A 17,946-nucleotide genomic window follows, 5' to 3' on the forward strand; every position below is an offset into this window, starting at 1 on the left:
AGTGAAAGTCAAGGTATTATAGGTGATTTTAAGAATAAAATAGCCTATGAACAGAAATACATTTCTAAATTAAATAAAAAATGTTTTCCAAAATAAAACCTAACACAAATAATTAAACCAAGAAATATATAAAATCTACATCACACAGTTACAGCCTTTTTTGAGATGTTTTAATTACGATAAAATGAAAGTCTTATACGTGTGACTTTATACAGGTAAACATTTATATATAGATATTTTTTTAGCAAAGAAATAAAATGGTTAACCGAAGTTGAAAAAAAGCTGTGTACATACATATCCACAAAGTGCGTCGAAAGTAAACTTCCCTGATTTCCAGGATACCAACACGAATAAAACAATCATAGCCTAACATTTACATGAAAAGAACACATAGTTTAGTCGTCAATATACAAGATGTTAACTCACATTGTCCAACCAAAGTTCAACAGGTTTCGCGCACCTTTTTAGCAAACATCCATTTCATTTTCAAGTTGCCCCTTAAAATCCCCAAAGGCCTACAGTAAGTCACTGCCTTTTCTGTAGATGGATTTACGGATGAAATACTCGTCACGCCTGTGGAGAATATATATTTTTTTAGACTTTGCAATCGCTTCTTGAAATATTTTCTCCGTTATTGTCTGTCAGATAAGACCCGTTTTCAATGCTGTGCAGTTTTGAATGTGGTTTGATTTTGGGGGGATGACGCCTCATTAGGGCTCGTCGTGTGGAGACTGATCCTTAACAGTGATTCTGGGGTTTACCCCGTCCAAAATAAGTTCTGGGGACTCGGACCTCGGGGTCTCCAGGTTACTGGTGTCGGTGTCACTGTCGCTCCCCTTTTTGCCTCCTCCACCGGCCGTGTGAGTTTTGATGTGCTTGCTCAAATGGTCACTCCGCATAAAGCGCTTGTTGCACACCGGGCAAGCAAACCGTTTCTCGCCGGTGTGCGTGCGGAGGTGTCTCTGGAGCTCATCGGACCGAGTGAACCTTTTGCCACAGAAAAGCCAGTTGCAGACAAAAGGCCGCTCGCCGGTGTGCCATCTCAAATGCGCTTTGAGGTGAGATGTCTTTCCATACACTTTACCGCAGCCGGGAATGTGGCAGCTGTGGAGTCCCTTTCTCCGCAGGCTGGCCCCGGCGGGTCCCAGCCGCTCAGCCTCCTGGCAGTTCGGACAGTCACATGTTGCTCTGCCGGAGTACCGCCTGGACGACCGTGAGGAGCTACTTATTCCTGAACTGCCCCCAGAAATCATGGCGTTGGCGGCAGAAGCGTCTGTGTAAGTGGGGATGACCGTTTTGAACCCGTCCTGTGTTAACAGGTGCTGACTGGTGGACAGTAGATGAGACGCAGAGGGGCTGATTCCAGTGGAGCTAAACGCCGAGTGTGTCAGCGAGGAGAAGTCCGGGTTGTAGCCACTCAGCTGGGAGTGGATGGCTTGAGGCGTCCCGGAGTGCAGTGAGGTCTGGAGGGTGCCTGCAGGATTCTGGACATCGAGCCACGACCCGGGATTAGTGTGGACGTCCCACCACGAGGACGCACCGTTGGCAACATCGCCAGGGATGGTCGAGTGGAACCCGGACTTGTACCACGATTCGTACGGGTGCGCCATCCCCACCCGCGGGTAAAGAGTCTCTGCTGATGTGTGGACTTTGGAGATAAACGCCGACTGCCCAGACTCTTGGGATGTGACGCTCGCAGAGTTGGAAAACAGACCGCTGTACTCTGTGGAAAACGCAGACGAGGTCGGGGAGGTGGAGGCTAAGCAAAAGGCGCTGTTGCCTGTGCCACTGGTCGGTGTTAGTCCTGTAGATGCGCGGCTTGTCGCTACTGTGAAACCGGGCAGACTGGATCCCAAGTTGCAGCTGGAGGAGGATCTTTTCCACGGATGAAATCCACCCTTTGAGAAAGCGCTCGAGTCAGGCAAAGTTGTAAGAGGACTGGTGTTGCCAATTTTGTTGCAAGTTGCGGCCAGCATAGCTAGAGGTGTAGTTCCAAACCGTGGTTCTTCCTGAAAACACACACAACAAAAGTTGGACTTAAAACAGGCAACTACAAATACTGCTGAAATATTACGTTTAACCGGATAACTGGGAGGATTTATAGATTATAACAACTGTAATTATCAACAGCAGATAAATGTGTTTTAACACAACTAAACATAAATAAAATACAACCTACGAGTAATAATGATGAATATTTTTTACAAACTTGCTCAGAATATTAACTGCGTCAGATATCTGCTGTGGATACACAGCGAGTAGAAAACACCATAAAGTTTGATCAACTCTGGTTTGATCTAGATGCCAGATGCAAGCTTTATCGGTATTTAACTGTTTATTGTTGAATGATAAATAACCACCGAAACAAGCAAAGTAGTGGTAAATGACAGTAGTAATACCGAACTGCAAACTTTGAAAGCAAGAATGTTTATGAGAGCTATTTTTTTGTTGCGGAGGAAAGCAGGATAACTTTACGCACAACTTTTGCGCATGAATACAAAGTGAGACTCACCCCAAGTATAGACGTAGCCATATCCAGGGTCTGTGCTGTGATGAGAGTGCTCGCGATTTCAATGCGGTACGGCTCCAATTTGATTCAGACTCGCCGTGTTTGACTCGGGTCACACGGTTTCTCTCTTGGCTCGCAGCTCCCAACACTACCTAGTTGTAGAGAGCGTGTTCTTTGAAGTACAGCTGCTGAGGACGCGCAGCCAATCTGGTGGCCCCATTCATGGCCGGGGATGAAGTCAGCCAATGAGAGACGCGACCGCAGACAGAAACACCAAAAACCCCGCCGTCAATCATCTGTTGTGCAGCCTCTGCTCAGACTGTCATACAAGACACGATTTGGTATTTTTTTTAAATGCATACAGTTATTTTTATGTATTCTCACCCGAAGAAGAACCAATGTCTCCTTTCATTGAAGAACTGAGTTCCCACGTCAGTTCTCCACGAGGTAAGCTTTTCACTCATTTTAAAGCATTTGTGGATTGTGGTGACAGTGTGTGCAGCTCCAGGTTTCCCTTCTGATTTTCAATATCCAGATCATGCGCGACACGTCATTGAGAAAATGCTGCTATTTAAGCACACAGTCTCCTGAGCAACGTGAGGGACGCTGTTGTTGCTGCTGATGACTTTATCTCAACAGTCTGCAGCCGGTGCGTGCTGCTGCGTGTTAAACATGGCACGGGCAGTGCTCGGAGGGAAACAACTGATTTTATAGGCTCTGTCCTAAATGTTTAAAGAGCTGGTGTTCATATTGGAAAATCACAGATGCATTAAGTTTAGTGAAGAAGTCCGGAAACAGGCCCGAGAGCTGAGACCTCACCCCTCCAGCCGCGGTCTGAATAAAACGACTTGTCACTGAACGCACGGAGAAAAACAGATGATGAGTCTTATATGATGTCCTCCAGTTTGTTTACTTTCAGCCGAAATCTACGCTGAGCTCGTGCGTGTGGTAGTGTTCTCGCACGTGTACCCCCCCCCCCGCCTCCCCCACTTACTTGTTGATGGGGGGGAGTGCAGGTGAGGGGTTACTTTAAAATGACAGCTTGCTTTATCGGCGCGTGTAGCAGACCTGTTTTGAAAGTATTTTATAGGCGGAAAAAAAGTTCCATCATCCAGGAGATGCCTGCTGAAAGGCCGCCAGTCATCTCCATTAAAGAGATTTAACAAGAGGCACGTCGTGTAGCTGAGAAATAAAAATCTAATGCCAAACTAATCTCTCATTTAATTAAATTGTGGACAATTAAGAGGATGCCGTGTTTCAACTATTTTCAAAATTCAATAAACCCGCATATCCCATAGCGTGTTAAAACGCCCAGGGATAATGGCATAATGTAAAATTGACCTGCTCCGACGTGAATCATCATCCCTTTTAAAAGTTAAAGCAATTTTCCAGAGAAAGGCTTGACCGAAAGATGTGCATTACAGTATTCAAAACGGGCAAATAATGCTCCATTATAGAGTGTGAATGCTGCCAGTCAACACAGGCGCAATTTGTTCAAATACTCCTTTTCGCTTTAAAAACCCACCTCTGGAAGGATGAATAAAAATCAGTCTCATCAAATACTGAGCGCTGCCAAGAAAATTGAATCATTTTTTTTTTTTTTTGCAATCATGACAATTTGGCAGAGTGCTGTTAACAGTATTAAATGTCTATTCTACATAAACAAAGTTGATTGTTGCTAAAGAAGTCGAAATAATTCGAGCGTTAAATGAAAATGGACGCAGGATAAGGACGTTTCTTTTCATTACACTTTAATAATAATACAAAAAGATCGGACAATGGATTTACTCTTTAATTAAGTTCACATTTTTAAAATAAAAAAAGTCGCCATTAATAATGGATTGATATTACAATGTTAATATTGTTGTGTACATGATTATTTGCATAATATTATATCTTAATGTGGAGCAGCGTGGATGTTCCTAACAAAGAAATCTGCCTGAATCACTGAATCTTTATGCACCAATAAACACTACTTGTCTTTTTTATATACTTCACCTTAAATGTATTTATTTGTCACAGTAACCTAGAATAATAAAATAATAGTGATTTTTTTTCTTCAGATGATGTTTACTTGGGACAAAAGGGGAGAACATGATCTTGCCTTGTCATTCAAGTGAGAATTTTGAGTTGAATCTGTAATTCTGGACTCCATTCGTGAGCACTTCTCTGTGGCAATTAGGAGCCTATTACAAGCCATTAGATTGATCAATGTACCTTAAACAATGGGAATGATTTATTTGGTCGAACAAAACGCTCTGCATCTATTGTAATGAGTGTAAGTGGGGGTGCATCCATCAACAAAAGATAAATGATTAATTCAGACCTATTCATTTAAATTCTTTCTACAAAGCCAGCCTCACTTGCCTCAAATCCAGATTATTAGAGCGTCATTTTCTGCATGTTAAACCAGACAGGCTGCTGGATTTGGGGGCGATGGTTTTTGGTTGTGCTCCTGTGTGCTTTAATTTGTATTTCTGCTGAGGGAAGTTTATTTGAGGACATTTAGCTAATTGTTGTAATTTGGCGTGCTCGTGTGGCTACACCTGTCTCTCTCAAAGGGGGTTGGAGGAAACTATGAGTGCAAGGATGCTGAACTTTATTTCTGTGGTGCTGGAGCTGTACGTTGTTGTCTGACGATTACACTTGTGTTATAGTGGATCAGAGGAAGCTCATAAAATCGAAGTATGAAGTATGAAGGATATCTTCCTTTTCTTACAGATATTTTTGGGTTGTAACTTTTATCCTGTTTCCCTGTAAAATGCAAAGATTATGATAAAAACAGTATTTATTCTGGGTGGCTTTAAATGACAATTTCTGTGTCCCATCTACCGTTTCGCAAGAGTTTGTTTTGTTACTTGCACTTTTGCCAGGTAATTGTTTGTTTCGGTGGCAGCTAAATAGAGACCACAGTGAGGAAATAGAGTTGATGTACATTAAAGTGCACTGTGAAATAAACTGCTTGACAATAAGGATTTATTGCTGTGGGAAGTCGATAAGCTATAAAACAAGAGGAAATGGCAAAGCTGCTTGGACCTGTCACCAGAGAGACACAACTCGTGGATGTCTTCAGTTAAACGACTGTCAAGACAGATGATTCAAATGTTAATGGGAAGCAGGCAGCTGTTGACAACACAGTCAAGCCTCTGATAAAGATTAACTACGCCCTCAATACACACTTTTCAACTAACAGCCTCCATGTGAGATTGATCTTATAGCAGCTCATCAACCTGCATCAATAGTATCGACAGCTAAATTTGGAAGTAAAGGTCAGCTTGCCAGCTTACAGTGTCAACTTTCATTTCCAGGGAGGCTGCATGTTCTATTTTGAGCGCGGGGAGCGAGCCAGTTGAAGTGCAGTCGACTGGTTACATTTGAGGACTTTAGCTTAGCCCGTTTTCTGTCAATGAATGTGTGTTTTTTTTCTCTGAGTCGGTGAGCTGTTGTGGAATTCAGCAAAAAACTTGACTGTGGGAAATGGCTCCAAAGAAGGTGCACTTCATGAGGAATAAGCTCCATTCAGAAATGAGCATGCATTGTGGATTATGTAATGGCAAGTGCTCGTTCTGACTGCAGACATCTCCACATTGTCTTTATTAGGGAAAAGGAGATGATGCACCAAAGCCGCCCCCACTGATTGGCAGGTTTGGCACCTCATTGAAAATAGGAATTGTTGGCCTGCCCAATGTTGGGTAAGTAAAGGGTTTTTATTTGCATAGATAGTGTCGCCTTCTCACCATTCACTCTGCAGCATGTGCTCTGTCCACATCTGAACTATGTCTGCCATGATACCATAAATATATATGCATGTGAGGCAGGATGTCAGCCGAGTACAGTAGAATGCAGGACTAAAGGTTAGACATTAAATTTAAAGGAATGTTGCAAATTTGGACATACAGACAACTTCAGACTTTATTTAAAATTTTGGCCGGAGTTTCTGCAAAAGGAGCTTTCACACTTTGTGCACACCACACTTTATACTGAAACAAGCAAAGTGACATGTAGCGTGATGTACAGGATTTTAGCCAGAAGGCAAAAAAATCCTGCTCCTTAGATGAGTGTCCATGGAAAATGTCGTTTTCCTTAACAACCTGAGGAGTGTTCATATGCCTGTTAAGTGTCTGGAAGCCACGTGTGCCCCCACTAGCCAAGGATCAAATCCCACAAGAGCTTTTCATCCCACTTCTTTCCTTCCCTGTGTCTCAACTTTCCCTCAGTCTAAATAAAAGTGTGGGAGCTGCCTTGCACTTTTTACAAAATGCTTAAAATATTACTCAGGGTGTTTTATAGCAGACAAGCGTTATGATTGAGGGTAAACGTGACTTCAAAGAGTTGTAGTACATTAATAGTTTTGATAAAATTGTTAAATAGTTTATGAATGTGGGTTTTATCATTACAGCAGTGTTTTTTCAATAAGCAAAATAGTTTATTCTATGTGCCATGATCCATATGCATTTGAATAAAACTGTATGACAGCAAGCAAAAACTGACCTACCATGCTACTATGAATGCAGAGAAGTATGTTAAATGAATGAAAAGCATTAACAAACCCTGTTGTCCACTCGTTTTAAAAACACCCACTTATCACTCATCATCTCATGCACCGGTCAAAGGTCAGGGCACATCCTCCCCGCAGCCTTCCAGTCAATAACAGGTAACATACTGTAGACAGTCTAACGTTGTCACTATCACATTCACATCTCGAGCAATCCAGAGTTTCCAGTTCAGCTAACCTGCATGTGTGGGAGAAGCAGGACTTTTAGTGCCACTGAGCCCCCTTTGCAGGCCAGTCTCTGCTGTAGATTCATCGAACATTGACAGAGACACACACAGGCACATTTCCTACAATACATGGAACACATTTTTGAGGAAACTGTATAACAATTCACTTGTGTGTTCAAAGCAACACAGCTTTCTGCACTGTGTCAGTCAGACGCTTTTACTCTTGCATGAAGCAGTGCTTAATTTAGGAATTCAACATGGCTATTTTCCCATAGTTGCTTGAAACAGCTCCCAGTCTCACAGGTACAATCAGTGCCTGTGGCACTTAAATGAAAATAATTATATAGGAGAATATTGACAAGTCTAGCAATTTTTCTACATTTTCAGAATAATCAAATTCAAATTAAATCAAATTCTAAGATACAGAAAAAAACATACATCGTTTTAGAACTGAATGGCACTAAAAATAAGTCCAGCATCATAAAAGTACTTGTACTTGTATCGTTATTCTTTTTCTTTTATCTCATCTTTGCACATGAAAACATACTTTGGTGTCTTGCAATTATGTCATAACCTTTTGTAGCTAACGTAAAATTCTTTAGCACAATGAGCTGAAGGGATGCAAGCTATAACCCAATGAGATTCTTGTATGTGTAGTCAGTCAGGGTGCAAATAAAAAGTTAGTGGTTAGGATGTGTTTGAGGAGTGTATGTAAACAAGCATTTACTCACAATAGGACACAGGTGACTGTTTGAATGGTGGTTGTGCACCATTGACCGTTTCTGAAATATGAACCTGGTTTATGACAAATCAAAGTCAAACAGTTACTGTGTCTGTGAGAGTTTTTTTATCGGTGAGGTGGACAACATGACAGGAATCTGTACTACATGGCTGCAGTGTAGGTTAGGAGGCTGACACGCTGTCTGCATGTCAAACCCGGTCAGACAAATCCACCTTTTCAGCATCTACCAAGACCTTCAGCCACATCAGTGACAGAGCGTAATCACAGTGCAGACCCTACATGACTTTCCTGCAGCCCCCTTTGAGCTACAGGCCACAGCGATAGGTTTTCCTCTGTTCAGCTGACAGGTTTTCATCTTTTTGCAGCTTCTTAAAACATTTATTGAATCATTTTCAACAGAACTGTTGTATTCAGGTAGCCTGGAAAGTTTTGTAAGACCTGAAAACTGCAGGTTTTGAAGGGACAGAAAGACATTATTACTGTAGAGGATGATGGTATTTTACATAAGACTATTTAATTATATATTTACATGCTGGATATTGATGATGGAGAATAAACACACATGTTTTTGAAGAAGTGTGTGCTTCTTCACATGTAGTGCATCTTAGCTGTTTTGCAAGACGTTGGGGCTTATTGCACAAAGATCCAACTCACTAGTGTCCCCTGTTTTCATTTCTTATCCAACTGAAACCACAATTTCTTCCTGGTGTAATAAGTAGAACTCACTGAGGTTGTGGCCTGCCATACCACATTTGTATCAAAGTACAACTTCTCAACCCTCCTATGGTTTCTTCATGAATGAACCATGTTCAGATGCCAGCCTGCTGTTAGCTGGGCGTAACTGACCAGTTTTCATACACATTGGAAACTTGAGAGTGTGATTCAGCCAACCTTGCATCTATTTCTACACTTCGACCAGCACGTTTTCTATTTACTGCCATTCTCTCTGCTCAGAGGCACAAAAAAAAAGTTTTAGTCGTGTCCATTTAACCCTTTATTGGGACATACTGTTCACAGTATATGGCCTAACTGCCTCAAGTCAGTCTTAAAACTCTCCCCCAGGTCACCTGGACTGAAATGAATTTAATGGGTACCTGCCTTTTGCCTATAGTTCTTCAGCTCAGCCTGCCTCATGAAACTCATTATGAAACTCGTTACGCACTTGTGCTTGTCATGTCTCTATGTATATGTAGTAGTCGAAATTAAGAAGCCAATGTGAACAATGAATCACTAGATAATTACTTCTTGTATCTTGTGAATCTCTATTAACTTAAAGGTCCCAAAAGCCCAATTGAATATGCGTAATAAGTTAATATGCCCACATTTGCCCATATATATGTATATATATATATATATATATATACACATATATGTCCAAAATGTGTATGTATATATGTAAATATATTTAAATGTATTTTCCACAAACAGACAAAACTCTTTCGCGAGCCTACATTTTTACTTTTCATTTATTCAGAGCAGATATGTAGTGATAAACTGTCATTATGGAACTGGATTAGGCAGTTTGAACGAGGATAACCAAAATGATTAAGATTAATGAACCATTCAACCAGAAAAACAAAGAACCTCGAATCTTCTGATATGAACTGTTGTTGATACAAATATCAACCATAACAAGGGTCATGTACTTTATTAGAAGCATATTCCCATTTGATAAATGGAAAATGTGCAGTTTACATTGTCGCTGTCTTACAAGTTGACTGTAGGTAGCCGACTGTGCACTCTGACCCCTTATGAAAAAGTTAATCTATGTAGGAAAATGTGTGTGTGTGATAAGGAAATGATTTGCAAAATCACCAATTTAAATAGTGTGTGCTTTGACGGTACAGTTACCTTATTATTGATTCATTTTTCCACTTAATGATATTCCATCAACCCTAGAACTACAAATGTTAGAAAGTCATTGCTACATGTTTATTTTTGGCCAAGACACACTGCAGCTTCTTCCAGGACATGTGTGTCAAACAGTCCATTGGAGGGGTTGAGTCTGACATAGCAGGATGGAGAAGTGTACACCAACCAAAGCGATCCTTCACTTGTATTTTGAAACACACAATCTATTTTTATTGACTGGTATATTGGCCTTATATAACACAAGTATTATCAAATTATATTTTTGTTATCTTGATGTATTAGTATTTTGAGTCAAATATAATTTCTGATACTAAATCTAAGTTGGAAATCAAACTAAAGCGTGTTTGTACATTTTGAGTAGAAATTGATCACCTAGATTTTGAATAAAACTATAGTAGTGAATTGACAAATGAAGCTTATATTACTAGCTCTTTTTTTGGAGAATTCCCTCGCTTCTCAGTCTTCATCAGCAGTTGGAGTTTGCTCAGTTGTCATCACATGACTTAAGTGTGGAACTTCAGTCACATGGTAAGTCTATAGATTTGTAATGTATTCCACAATATGTAGTTTTGTCTGTTACAATCCTAGTTGTTTAAGTAAACCCAGTCCAAGGTTTTAGGTTGATAGTGGGCCCAGTTATCTATATGTCTTACCTCCCTTTAAGAAGTGTTTCCACCACCCATTAGTGGAAAAACACACTGAAGTCTGGCTGCAAACTTCTCAATACACATCACGTTTCCCAGTACTGACCAGCATATTACACTCTAATTTGCATTTTAGTAAATATGTAAGTTATTTGCTGTGTTATTAAGACTTTTTAAAAAAAATTTTTATACCTGATGATGTTTGTAGTGTTGCGGTGGATTGTCTTTTTTTCCCCCAAGGTGACCCAAGAATATCCTTCAAGTGTGTTAGAGAAACAATCCAGCTTTATATAAGGAATGAATGTATGCTCTTTAGCAATCTTGAGCAATTTCATGCCTATAGGACTTAGCAGACAATCATTTCAATGTGAAGCACCGAGGGAGGGGATAAAGATGGAAAGTCCTGGATTATAGTTAACTGCCTTGCCATTATTACTCTTAGACACTTGCCATTTTCTGTAGATTTTTGAAGTACACTTGAGCTGCTTGTGCCATAGAAAATAAATCAAATCTCTCACTGATCACAACAAGGGGCAGCGTTTGGCTGATCCCGTTCAACAGCTGAGATCTATCAGAAATGTAATTTGCCCCTCAATTTCATGTACAATTGATCTATTATGGGATTATCTGACCTTGTAATTGGGCATAGTATTTTACAGAGTATTTTTGATTCAAGTGCTCAAATATTCAATCCATTAGAATAACCTTTTCCTTCTTAGTAAATAAAAAAGCCAATCTTGCATGATTTACTGAAGTGCTTCAGGATCATGCTATCGAACCATCAGGCTCTACACACCAGCACTTTTAGATGGATTGGCTCCACTGCTGTTTTTATTTTCAGGAAGTCAACCTTTTTCAACGTGCTGACAAAGAGTCAGGCTGCAGCAGAAAATTTCCCCTTCTGCACCATTGACCCAAATGAAAGCAGAGTGCCCATTCCAGATGAACGCTATGATTTCCTCTGCCAATTCCACAAACCTGCCAGGTATGGGGTCTCATCGTTCACCTATTATTCACACTTCAGATCTGTAGTCTCTGACGGTCTTCTTGCTATAGGTATGAGAAAACATATAACAATGTTGTTGACATGTAGCTGCCAGTTCTGTATGATGTATGATTGCTGCTCTACTCTGTGAAGAAAAAAGCTGAAGCATCTGAACCTCCAACACCTGGTTATCATACACATTCATAGAGGCTGTTAAAGCAGGTTGAATTCAGATTTGCTGTGCTATACTGACAAATCACTAGCAACATGTCTCGTTTGGACTGACAAGAAGCAGTATGTTGAATGGCACAGAACATTTGAGTGCATGAATTGTAGACACAAATGCTAAAGTTCCCGCTTTTCAAAGAGCGGTATGAATCTCACTAGCAAGCTTATACTCAGCTCTGCCCTACTTATGCTCTATGTGCTGTGTACTGTAGCTTAAACACATGCAAAACATATTCCACTGCTGTTAAATTAATACACCAGTAACCATAAAAATAAAAATAAAAAACGCTTTTTCAATAAAATGCAATGCAATTTTACAGCTCTAGAATACATACCTGTCTATCCTACCTACCCATAAGAGGTGGCGATGTTCTATACAATTGTAATTGTTAAAAAAAAATCAATGAAAAGACCAAAACCAACAATGAATTGATCCTGCTAACAAGTATTGCTGGTGATATATCTTATGCCTCTACTGCACTGCAGGTTATTTTGAGACACGTACACTGTCCTACTGCCATATATTCTATAGCACCAAATGTGTATTAATGCGTGACTGAAAATAGTCCCCAACAAATGTGCTATTTACATAGTGTTTGAGTAACATTTGCTAGAAACTACAGTGTCCAGCTGTTTTAGAAAATTAACAAGCCTTTATTTATTTGATGTGGTTTTGTATTAAATAACATTATATTGAAAAGAATATCTGGTATTTTGTCCACCACTTTTACATATATGGGGGAGCAATCTGTTCAAAACACCTTACAATCTAATGCAATGCAATAGAACAACATCTCAAACTACAATCTCAAAAAAATCAACACTTTAACCTTCAGTTTACTGTTTTTGTTAGAATTATATTATAATGTTTAAAGTCTTAAATGGCTGACCTTTTTGTCTTTCACTTCCTGGGTTGCAGCAAAGTCCCAGCGTTCCTTAATGTTGTTGACATTGCTGGCCTGGTGAAAGGTGCTCATGAAGGCCAAGGCCTGGGAAATGCCTTCCTGTCCCATATCAGCGCCTGTGACAGCATCTTCCACATGACACGTGAGTCACAGGTTGAGGGTTCATATCATCGACAAATCACATTAAACTTGTATGAGCAGTTATATATATATATATATATATATATATATATATCTTATAGTTTATACTGTAGCTAAAACAATTGCATTGACAACATGTGGCCACACTAAATAGCTCCAGCTCTTTGAAAGCAAAGGCCTCAGTCGTGCTTTAGCTTTGCTAGTAGGGCATCTTGTGTGGTGGGTGCCAAGATCAACAGAACAGTCAGGATTAATGAAGTCAGACCAAACCTCACATTCCTACTGGGAGACTCCCTGAATGAGAATCACAGAAGTGGGAAGGAAACTGGTTTAGGCTTCACACAATCAGTAGCATATTCTGAGGTTTGGAAACATTACAAGACAGTTCAGAGGGAGCACGACATGATATTGTAATATGATTCCTAATGCCACTTTTGATTAAGTTTGTGAACAGTGGAGGTAAGTAAGTTATTAATACACATATTATGAGAATGAAGGTTTTCTCTTCCTTTCCTTTTTGTTTTTTACAACCTGCATATTTCTAAATGTTCTAATAATGAATATAATAATAAATAAATATAGAATATTCCCACTGCTTATTATACTGTTGACAACAACAACAACAGTGATAATGATAATAAAAATAAGGTATATTTGGAATTAAATACTGCCTTCTGTTACCTTGTGGATGTACAGATGTGATTATCTCAGCAAATTATTCCCAGTCTGTCCGTCGGTGAAGTAGGCTTCAAATCGCTTTCCAGGTCTCCCTCTGTCTCAAGTTCTTCTGTGTCTCTGACACGGTCTTTGTCTTACACAATTTAAGTGTTACACGCTAGAATAATTTAAATTACAGCAACTGAAATGAATACAGAGGCCCTTTTAAAAATAGCTGAATTGTTTACTGATTGTATGCTGTTATTGACTTTCCCACTGAGTGAAAGGAGCTCTGATTAGAGGGTCGTGGTGGCAGGCATGGAGCGGCCGGATAGAAAGGGTTAAGATTGAGGCCATTTTCCTATATTGTTCCAAAGTTATCTCTGTGTATCACTCACATGTGTATTACTTCTTTTCCAGCACAGTTTTCAAATAGCCTTTGATTCTGTGTAGTTTGTGAGAAGTGGAACTGGAAGACCACCCACTGTTACCCTCAGTAATGATTTACTTAGTGGACAGGACATGGACAGTGAGATTAACAGATTGTTGTCAGTTCAGTTTTCAACAACTTTTGGCACAATAAAAGTTAAAGGATAAGGTGGTATTTTTTCAGTATTTTTCAATATTTTTCTGATTGTCAACAAATCCTTTGAAAAGACCAAAAACAACAATTAGTTAGTCCTTCTCTCAATACTTTCACACTTCCCTAGCTTGTCTGGCTCTGACTCTCAACAAAAATATGCAGTTTTTTTTGTTTTTCTTTAATAAGGATAAATCATTTCTTAAAACAGCTGGGCACTGTAGTTTTTAACAAACTTTACTCAAACAGGTGTAAATAGTGTATTTGTTGGGGACTATTTTCAGCTGCGGATTAACACACATTTGGTGCAATAGCATGTATTTACAGCAGTAGGACGGTGTATGTGGTATTGACTCAAAACTACAGTGCCCATGTTCATGGTAATGACAGAACGTGTCAACTAGTGTAACAGTGTGACTGATTGATGTGTTTTCCATAGTTTTCATATCATGCTTTGGCCACACAGTCAGTACTTGTTAGTGTTCATTGTTGGCTTTGGTCTTTTCATTCTTGACAGTAAGAAAAATATAGAATATTGTCAAACTTATACAACCATGTAAATGTTTTGCATTTTACATTAATGTTATCAGAATGATGTGGTTTACATGTGTTTTTATATACATAATTATCTACATGGTTAAAAACACCCACAGTTCCTTTGAAATGGGCCAAATGTATGTGCCAGGTCCTCACCCAAAGCCAACTCTTTTGTTTCTACTCACACAAAGAAGACAAACATCCTCAACAAGCGAAAATAGGAAGATAGAAAGCTTCTTCTGTGTGTGTGTTTACGTCTATCTGCTTTGGCATGCCATTGTTTCCACTCTTGTGAAGTCATTGGAAACAATGTGGTATGTTTCACAAGTTAACCATTAAACATAGCTGGTTTTGTTTTGTAATTATATCTATCTGGTGTCAGGCAGACTGCAGTGTTGAAGCCACTACTTTTATATAGCTTGATTATATGGTTGTGGGGGATCACACTTTTTCGTGTCTGGTGGAATGGTATGTTTTTTTGTGTCTGAGAATTAGCAGAAGGGTTTACAAAGATACTACAGAGAGATGCTCGGCGTAAGTAAGATGAAACAGCTCAGTGCAGTTGTGTGATTGTTAGTGCAAACTGAGGATGCGAGAAATGGACCCCTCAGCCTGATGACATTAAGTCTAGAAGTCATGTTGAACTTTAGAGATCAACTTTTTTCTGCCAGTTCTGTCTATGAAATTGTTTTATGGTCTTTTATTCCCTGTATTGGTTTACAGTCCTTTGTTCAGAAGTTGTGAAATTTTGAGAAATAGTGAACATTTTCAGAGTTTTATAGAGGTTTTACAAAGGCATGAAGGTAGGTTAGTCTTTTATATTTACATCTTTTCAAAAGATTCTACATTTTCCAGGGAGTAGTCTAACTAAACTAGAGGATTTTCCTCTTGATGTCTCAAAATTCCCCCAGTAGTGTGCACGTTATGAATATTTTTCAACCCCTAATGACTTTGAAAAGCCTGTGTAAACAGTGGATTTGCTTTCAACAATACCTTCCAAAAAACTATTAAGGTGCATGATGACATCCTGAAAGCTGACTCTGTTGAATGAGTGGCGTTCCCCGGTCTCATAACAAAGTGGTTCGAAGGCTAAGTGTTCCCAGTGCTTCTGCGGTGACTGGAACGACGGCTGGATCCTCACTGTCTGAGACAAGACACAGACATGTTCTACTTCATCTGCTCTTCTGTTCCCTGCTAACAACTCTGCCAGCTCACCTGGCCTTATTCCCAGATGTTTGGTTTCCAGCAATTAGATGTTTGAATGCTCACACAGTGTGCCCCCCCCTCTCCCCTCCCCTCAATCACTGCAGGAATGCTCTGGTTCACTTCTAATGAAGACTTATTTACGGTTGCACGACACTCAGTAAGAATCTAGCCTTAAGATACTGTGGTATAGCACATTTAATCTTTAGGGACTGGCTGTGGTTGTGGGCAGCCGGCTGGAAAGTAGCTGTTATTTTTGGCGTAGACTCTTCTCTCATTGTGATGTTCATGCTTTCAGCACCTGAACTCCTGGTTAACTTAAGTCTCTTCCCTCTCCTCTGCAGCCTGAAGCAGACACGAGAAAGTTCACTTATTTTTTAAAACAGCGTCAGTAGTTTTTAAGCAAATAAACCTGATCAAGTACATGAGATCTTAGCTATAGAGCAGTAGAGATGTTGCAATGCTGTATCCTTTATAGAGCTGAAACATTTGGTCTATTAATCGAGCAACTGATTTGATTATCAGTTCATTGTTTAAGGCAATTTTCTAGCTAAAAACTCAAAACGTTTGATGGTTCCAGATTCTCAAATGTGAGGATTTGCTTATCTTTCCTAGTCTTACATTGCAGTAAACAATTTATCTTTGAGTTTTAGACTAACAGACCAACAGCCAATGAGCTACTGCTTCAGTTCAGAGGACAATTCTTACATTTGGTTTGCAGTCTTGGATACCTGGAAAACACCTTCATAAAACTCCATGACTGACAGACTGCTGCAACAGTACTGTGCTACTCAACAATATGAGCATCGAGTGAACGCTACATCCGTAATCATAAATGTGCAATTTAGTTCTGAAGAATTTTCTGAAAAGTCATGGAGCAGGTTTCAAATAAAACTCCTTAATTATTAAGTCTTAGTCCCATGTGCTAATGTGTTGAAGGTCAAATCATTATTGACCATATTGTATTTGACCATATATAAGTATATTCACATACAGTATATAGTTGACGAGTTTGACTCACAGAAATATGCATTTTTGTGTTTTCAAACTTATTATAAATGCTGATATAGGCCCATTACTCATGCGATTACATGTAAACAAACATAAGTAACGTTTGTTAGCTGCGTCTGAAAATGTTAACATCTCATATTTAGTTGCTGTGTGTTAGTTTGTGTATTTAGTTGTTTATTCAGTTTTTGGTGGTGGGGCTAATGTGATCAAATCAAAGTGTCAGTCAACACTTGTGCCTCTCCAGAAATTGATCCTATTCACTCACCTCTGAACATTTTCTCTATTTAAAAAGCTCCAATACCCTCGGCGACTTCCACATGAGCCATGTTTGCCTGATGAATCTGATGAGAAAGAGTGAATGATTAGATTAGTTGGCTACCACTTTGCTGAGTCTGGTAGGACCTTGTATTTGTGTTTGGTTGTTGCATCATTCAGACGTCAGCCCACACACTCCTCTAATCGCTTATAGTGAACAAATCAAACTGATTGTTGAGCTTCAGGCGTTAAGAACAAACTGGATTGACTATTCAGACAGAGATGATTTATGGCCAACCTGCCTCCCCACTGACGCCAGTGATGGCAGCTCTCCAAGAACTGTGCCTTATCACTCACCAACTCACAAATTCTCAAACTTGACAAACATCCAACACACCCAGCCCAGTAACTTCCATGTGTGTGACTATCTAAACAGATCACGCACGGAATTAATTTCTCAGCGATTCAGTTGCTGAATCAATTGTTGTGTTGATGTATTCATTTAAACAACCAATGGTAACTATTTGAAATTAGAGATCTTTATTTTGCTGAAAATCTTTCAAAGATAGGTCGTTTAAAAGAGGGAAATCCTCCGACATGTTTTCATTCTCCCCTCATATATCCAACAAATAATTAAAATTACCCTCAACAGTAAAGTGTATTTCACTAAACTAAACCAGTTTGTGTGGTGATATCTCCTTTTATCATGTCATACTGTAGGTCTAGTTCCTCCCCATCGAGATGCATTTCTAATGTCTCTGTATGCAGCTTAATTTCAAAAAGAAAAGTCTTCTTAACTTCCTTAAACAGCTAAGCCCTGTAGTTTTCAGCACACATTACTCAAACAGCGGTAAATAGTGCATTTTGTTGGGGACTATTTTAGTAGCAGATTAATACACATTTGGTGCGCCAGTGAATATTTTCGGCACCAGGAAGTTGTATATGGGATTGACTC

General features: G+C 39.5%; 2 protein-coding genes across 2 annotated transcripts in view; one reads left to right on the forward strand and one right to left on the reverse strand.

Annotated features, from left to right (window-relative positions):
- Positions 1–710: 710 nt before the first annotated feature.
- Positions 711–2,533, reverse strand: sp9 (sp9 transcription factor). The gene is made up of 2 exons (XM_070915084.1): positions 2,513–2,533; positions 711–2,009 (listed from the first exon to the last, which is right to left on the reverse strand). The coding sequence occupies exons 1-2, from the start codon at positions 2,531–2,533 to the stop codon at positions 711–713; spliced, it is 1,320 nt and encodes a 439-aa protein (XP_070771185.1).
- A 3,453-nt stretch (positions 2,534–5,986) lies between these two features.
- The window catches only part of LOC139292439 (obg-like ATPase 1), a 40,822-nt gene continuing 28,862 nt past the window's right edge, over positions 5,987–17,946 (forward strand). The window contains exons 1-4 of the mRNA XM_070914778.1: positions 5,987–6,001; positions 6,110–6,201; positions 11,331–11,474; positions 12,622–12,749. Of these exons, the coding sequence (XP_070770879.1) occupies positions 5,987–6,001; positions 6,110–6,201; positions 11,331–11,474; positions 12,622–12,749 (379 nt within the window). The remainder of the gene's footprint in view (positions 6,002–6,109; positions 6,202–11,330; positions 11,475–12,621; positions 12,750–17,946) is intronic.

The sequence above is a fragment of the Enoplosus armatus genome, chromosome 11 (assembly GCF_043641665.1).
Source record: "Enoplosus armatus isolate fEnoArm2 chromosome 11, fEnoArm2.hap1, whole genome shotgun sequence".
Taxonomy (NCBI): domain Eukaryota; kingdom Metazoa; phylum Chordata; class Actinopteri; order Centrarchiformes; family Enoplosidae; genus Enoplosus; species Enoplosus armatus.